This window comes from Urocampus carinirostris, chromosome 13, assembly GCF_059441175.1.
Source record: "Urocampus carinirostris isolate Australia breed hairy pipefish chromosome 13, RoL_Ucar_1.0, whole genome shotgun sequence".
NCBI classification, from domain to species: domain Eukaryota; kingdom Metazoa; phylum Chordata; class Actinopteri; order Syngnathiformes; family Syngnathidae; genus Urocampus; species Urocampus carinirostris.
Window position 1 is genome coordinate 31,386,176 of NC_142361.1, and position 6,297 is coordinate 31,392,472.

At 41.4% G+C, this 6,297-nt stretch overlaps 1 protein-coding gene across 1 annotated transcript; it reads left to right on the plus strand.

Moving 5' to 3' along the window:
- The first annotated feature begins 1,418 nt into the window (after positions 1-1,418).
- On the plus strand, positions 1,419-4,854 carry sdhaf4 (succinate dehydrogenase complex assembly factor 4). Its single transcript, XM_088351210.1, has 3 exons — positions 1,419-1,587; positions 1,677-1,790; positions 3,268-4,854. The coding sequence occupies exons 1-3, from the start codon at positions 1,509-1,511 to the stop codon at positions 3,375-3,377; spliced, it is 303 nt and encodes a 100-aa protein (XP_088207336.1). The 5' UTR covers positions 1,419-1,508; the 3' UTR covers positions 3,378-4,854.
- The last annotated feature ends 1,443 nt before the right edge of the window (positions 4,855-6,297 follow it).

Below are 6,297 nucleotides of genomic sequence, written 5' to 3' on the forward strand. Positions count from 1 at the left end.
CTTTCTCCATTGTCCTCAACTCTCCCTTTTTCTGTCTTTCTTTCTTTCTTTCTTTCTCTTTATCCCTCCCCATTGTCCCTCTTCCTCTCTCACTCTCTCTGTCTGTCTCTCTCTCTCTCTCTCTCTCATTCTCTCCATCTCTCCTCTTCCCTTCCTTCTTCTCCCTCTCTTTCTCTCTCTCTCTCTCACTCCTTCTCTCTAACTCTCTGCCCCTCTCCCCCTCGTATTGCTCTCGTCTCTCTTTCCTTCTCTCTTTATCTCCCTTTCTCTTTCCTTCTATCTGTCTTTCTCCGTTTTCATCAACTCTCCCTCTTTCTTTCTTTCTTTTTGTCTACTTTCCATCCCTTTCTGTCCTTGGGTAAGACACTGAACCCCTAATACCCGCAATAAGCAGGTTAGCGCCTTAGATGGCTGCAAGGCCGCTATTGGGAAATGTGGAGCACATTGTAAAGCGCTTTGGGAAGTCATTGACTTGAAAAGCGCTATAGAAATGCAGATCATTTCATTTCATTTCATTTATCTTCCTCTCTCTCTCTCTCTCTCTCTCTCTCTCTCTCTGTCTCTCTCTCTCTCTCTCTCTTCTCTCTCCCTCTCTCATTCTCTCTCATCCCACCCATTTCTCTTTTTCCCTCAGTCTCTCTTTGTATCTTTCTTTCTGTCTATTTTCCGTCCCTCTCGGTCATTCCTCTTCCTCTCTCACTCTCTCTCCCTCTCTCACTCTCTTTTCCTTATTCCCTCCATTTCTCTTTTTCCCTCGGTTTCTCTTTGTTTCTTTCTTTCTGTCTATTTTTCGTCCCTTTCGGTCGTTCCTCTTCCTCTCTCGCTCTCTCTCCCTCTCTCTCTCTGTCTCTTTCCCCCATTCCCTCCATTTCTCTTTTTCCCTCGTCTCTCTTTCTTTCTTTCTGTCTACTTTTCCTCCATCTCTGTCGTTCCTCTTCCTCTCTCAGTCTCTCACTCTCCCTCTCTCTTTCCCTCACTCCCTCCATTTCTCTTTTTGCCTCCGTCTCTCTTCTTTTTTCTGTCTATTTTCCCTCCCTCTCTGTGGTTCCTCTTTCTCTCTCAGTCTCTATCTCCCTCATTCCCTCCATTTCTCCTTTTCCCTCCATCTTTCTCTCTTTCTTTCTCTCTCCCTCATTCCCTCCATTTCTCTTTTTCCCTCCGTCTCTCTCTCTCTCTCCTTCTCTCTGTCTCTCACTCATCCCTCCATTTCTCCTTTTCCCGCCGCCTCTTTCTCTCTCTCTCTCTTTCTTACTCTCTCTCTGTATTAACTTTTTTCTCTGACGCGGCTCTCACTCCATGCGGACCCAGTAAGGCTTACTGAGTAAGCCATTAAAACAAAGACCTTTGTCGCCCTCTTGTGGTAATACATTGCACTACAAACACAAGCCAAGTTTCCGTCTCACAATGATGACGACCATGACGTATTTCCTACGCGACACTACCACAATAACAACATTTGCGTAATCGTCCGGGTACACGGGCAAGAACACAAACACTTTAGGTTCCAGATGTCTCGCTTACCATTTTACGTCCCCGGCTTCAAATATGTCCTTTCCAGAACTCTTAACTCGGAATCCCCGTTGACAGGTGAAGGCTTATTTTTGTCTTCGATTTATTGAGCGGAGGTCAAATCAACACACCTTAATTTATATCTTCTTACGTTTAATGGCTGTTAGTATGTTACCGGTTTAGCAGCGGTGCGGTAAAAGAGAAAGCGCCCCTGAAGAAAGCCGTCACCCCCCAGGGACGATTCGACAAGGACGAGGAGAAAACAAAGGATGTTCTGGAAAGTAAGTATGCATGCATACCTGTCGCGCTGCAGGGCTCCATGCCCTTACAAACTGTCGGATTTTCCCTTACAAAATAATCTTACACCGTATTTTTTGTTTTCAAACGTGTCTATTTGTGTGGTTTAACATGTTATATTTTACATGTGTTTCGTGATATCATGTATATATTGTTATTTAACATGTTGTTGTGAGATACTGAGTTGCTCGACATGAATGAGGTTTGCAGTAATCCCTCGGATATCGCGGTTAATGGGAACCAAAACCACCCGTGATAAGTGAAACTCCGCGAAGTAGCGACGCCCCTTCAAAAATGCTTATTTTGTTTTATTATTATTATTTTTTATATTCATCTCATCAGCCGTACCGCTTATCCTCATTAGGGTCGCGGGGGGGCTGGAGCCCATCCCAGCCATCTCCGGGCAGTGGGCAGGGAACACCCTGAACTGGTTGCCAGCCAATCGCAGGGCACACAGGGACAGACAACTCGCTCGCTCATTCACACATAGGGACAATTTGGACCGGCCAATTCACCTGAAATGCATGTTTTTGGAATGTGGGAGGAAACCGGAGTGCCCAGAGGAAACCCACGCAAGCACGGGGAGAACATACAAACTCCGCACAGGAAGTCTGGAGCTGGATTTGAACCCACGACAAGTTCCCATGACATGAACTGTGCCGCACAAGCGCTAACCACTGCGCCGCCGTGCTGCCTTTGTATTATTTTATTTTATTATTATTATTTTTTAGACCTGCGAAGCTCTGAACCCGCGAACGTGGAACCGCGAAGTAGCGAGGTCACACTGTATTATAAAAAAGTTCAAAAATGAAGTCGCTTGGACGTTCACTGTAGAAGGAAAAAATACATGCAAATATAATTAAGTAGAATAATACTTTTTCTTATTCCAATTATGAATTCATTTTCTGCATTAAATTATTGTTAGTAATATACAGATTAAAGGGATAACCACAAACCCGTCTTTTTTCATTTTCTCCTTTTATACTTCCTTTTTTTCTTAACTTCTTTATACAACATCATCATTCGGAATATCATGCATCAAAGCAAGTGAGCCGTTTGAGAGCCGGCTCTCTTTAATGAGGTGAGCCGAAAAAGCCGGTTCTCTAAAAAGAGACGGACTTCCTTTCACTACACAAACTACCACATGAAATCCGATGATTTTTTTTTCAAATCTACTCAATTAACCTGTTGTTTTCAGATCAGAATGACTTTCAGGCATATTAATTCAGATTCGGCCATTGCGACTTGATGATTGTATCCAAAGAAAATTCAAACCTATGTTGTATTGTAGGCCTACTGCTCCGCTTTCGCTTTGTTCACGTGTGATCGGAATGATGCATGATGGGAAATCCCCAGGCGGCAGAGGCATGCGTACAGTAGCATCAAACCGATCGCTTCGTTTGTCAAGTCACGATCAAGGGCATTAACGTGGACTAGAGTGAATCATTCTTTGTTTTTAAGGGTTTCCCGACGACGTGAATCCCGTGACGAAAGAAAAGGGGGGCCCCCGAGGTCCAGAGCCCACCCGCTATGGAGACTGGGAGAGGAAGGGTCGCTGTGTTGACTTCTAGTTCACTGTTGCATGTATTGCACATGGAATATACATACATATGTAAATCCTGTTATGTTTTTTCCGCCTGCAATATGCATTAGGCGGTGGGGCTGCAACAACCAATCGGTTAATCACTCGTTTCAATTAATCAGCAGTTATTTTCACCTCATTATTTTTCTAGTACAATTCTTTTAACTGATTGATCGTCTACACTTAAAGAATCATAGTTCCATCCATTTTGTTTGTTCTTTTAAATCTCTTATACGATACTATAGTATAACACACTTGTGTGTGTTATACTATGGAGCCCATAGTATAACGGATTATTTTTCAGGTAAAAAGGGATTCAATTATGATACGTCTCTAATACTGCTAAAAAAATTTGAATCACTATTTTGCTTAAACGAGAAAGATGATCTGATTGATTTGTTGCAACCCTAGAGTGTGTAAATTTAATCCATGTACACTAAGTACATGTATGTACAAGTATGTACACTAAGACTTACAATTATTGACTCTTACTGTTTTGTTGCCACTCAGAAAGAAAAGAGATGGGGAAAAAAACATATTTTTCGTGTGTTTTTCCACTCACAATTCAAGAATGAATACATTTTTTTTCCCCCCGAAGTACGACGAATGAACGAAGCAAGCAGTGTACTGTACTTTATCCAGATTGTATCAATAGTCAGTAAATCAGGGGTGTCAAACTCATTTGAACTCGGGGGCCACACGATAGAACAAACATTCTCTGGGGCCGGACTAGTAGATTGAGGAGGAAGAAAAAAAGAGAGAAAGAAATAAGGGAAAGAGAGGGAGATAAAAGTAGAGATGGTGGGACAAAGAAAGAGAAAGGGAGAAAGAGAGAGAAAAGAGAGAAAGAATGGGAGAAACAAAAGAGATAAAAAGCAAAATACTGAGAGAGGGAAAGAAAGAGAAAGAGAGGAGATAAAAGAGAAGAAGAAAGAGAGAAGGGGAGAAATAGAGAAAAGAAAGATAAGGGAAAAGGGAAGACAGAGCAAAAGAAGGTAAAAAGACACAGAGAGTAAAAGAGAGACAAAAAAGGAGGAAAAGGGAGAGAAAGACAGAGAAGAAGTACAAGTACAGCGTCTTTGTGAGAGGCACCTTACTTTGGCAACATCAACTGGACATATTTCGACCTGCAGCTCATTTTTCTCTTGCGCTTCTCTCAGCGTTGTCTCAATCCCTTAGTGGGCCTGATTCGGCCTGCGGGCCGCCTGTTTGACATCCTTGCAGTAAATATTTCCATAGATGGCAGAAATGAAGTGTTGAAAATGTTTGTTTACCTTGTAAACTTGTTAAGTTTTCTCCCCGCATTTATTCGTTGAATACACTTTTAACTCTACATTTAAAACAATGCAAGCCTTAAATGTACGTTTCTATTCCATGTCACTACTGTCTATATTGATTTCTTATATCATATATATGTAATACCGTTTTTCTAAAAACAGAAAAACGACATAAATGCAACAAGCCCAGTCTTCGTGAGCTGAGTTGTAAGGCGATTTTGATGAAAGGCTTTTTCTCTCAAATATTGTTCACAATTCATGACTTTGCCCAGGTAATTAATACCTAAAATGGTCTTTTCTTTATTGTAATTGATAACAAGACAGTGAACATTGTTTAAAACGAGATGAGACGTGGCACTCCGGGATAAACATGGAATAATTCAAGTCATGTTAATTTGTGAAGCCCTTAATCACAAGGAGTCTTAAAGACTACAGATTATTATTACACCATCCCCTGATCTAAAACCTACATGAGGGCGAGGAAAAACTAAAACCTCAAGTCATGTTTATTTGTGACACCCTTAATCACAAGGAGTCTCAAAGGGCTGCACAGACCACATACTATTGCAAACTACAGACTAGTATTACACTATTCCCTGATCTAAAACGTACATGAGAACAAGGAAAACATCAATAACTTTAGCATGAGGAAAGTTGAGTCAAGTCATGTTTATTAGCCCTTAATCACAAGACATTGCAAACTACAGACTATTATGACACCACCCCTGATCTAAAACCTACATGAGGGAAAGGAAACACTCAAAAACCTGAGCAAGAAGAAAGTAAAATCATCTTTATTTGTATAGCCCCTAACAACAAAAAGTCTCAAAGTTCCAGACCACAGACTAATACAGACTCTTATTACGCCATCCCCTGATCTAAAACCTACATGAGGGCGAGGAAAAACTCAAAAACCTTAGCATGTAGAAAGTCAAGTCACAATCAATTGTGACGCCCTTAGTCACAAGGAGTCTCAAAGCGCTGCACAGACCACAGATGATTGCAAACTATGGACTATTATGACACTATCCCCTGATCTAAAACCTACATGAGAGCATGGAAAAACTCAAAACCTCAACATGAGGAAAATGAAGAAACGCACAAGATGGAATCGTAGTAGGCAAAACATTAGGCAAGACACTAAACCTCCGATCCCCCTGGTAAGCATAAGAGATTTAAAAGAAACAAATAACGAAGAGGGAAAAAAACTATGCAAGGATAAATAGGCTAAATATTTTAATAGCAAGGGTTTCTGTAGTGCGGTGGATAGCACATTCGTCTGAAATGTTAAAAAGTCCCCAGTTCAAGATCAGGTGGAAACACGATGGGCGCCACCAGGCTGTACTTGCCCAAAACACACTGCAGAAAATGGTGTAACCGCTTTAGTGGTTAAAGGATCCAACCAATGAGCTTGCATTATTTTTAGGGTGTTTTGAAATACCACTTTGCCACATCTAATATGGCGGCGCTACCATGGCACACTAATGCAGTGGACGAAGCAACTAAAATCCTGTTCCTGTCGTCTCTACTACACGTCACTTCCGCATTTAGATACGTTAACCGAAAATCGGGACTTCAATTTTATTGTCTTTTAAACGTGAGAAAGAAGCCCCAAAACCATTTGTTTTCAAC

Bases quoted from the DNA above. Each gene is read 5' to 3' on its own strand.
- sdhaf4 (XM_088351210.1), top strand. From the start codon at position 1,509: ATGTCTCGCTTACCATTTTACGTCCCCGGCTTCAAATATGTCCTTTCC. The intron at 1,588-1,676 runs GTGAAGGCTTAT...AATGGCTGTTAG, and splicing joins CTCGGAATCCCCGTTGACAG to TATGTTACCGGTTTAGCAGC. The intron at 1,791-3,267 runs GTAAGTATGCAT...TTTGTTTTTAAG, and splicing joins AACAAAGGATGTTCTGGAAA to GGTTTCCCGACGACGTGAAT.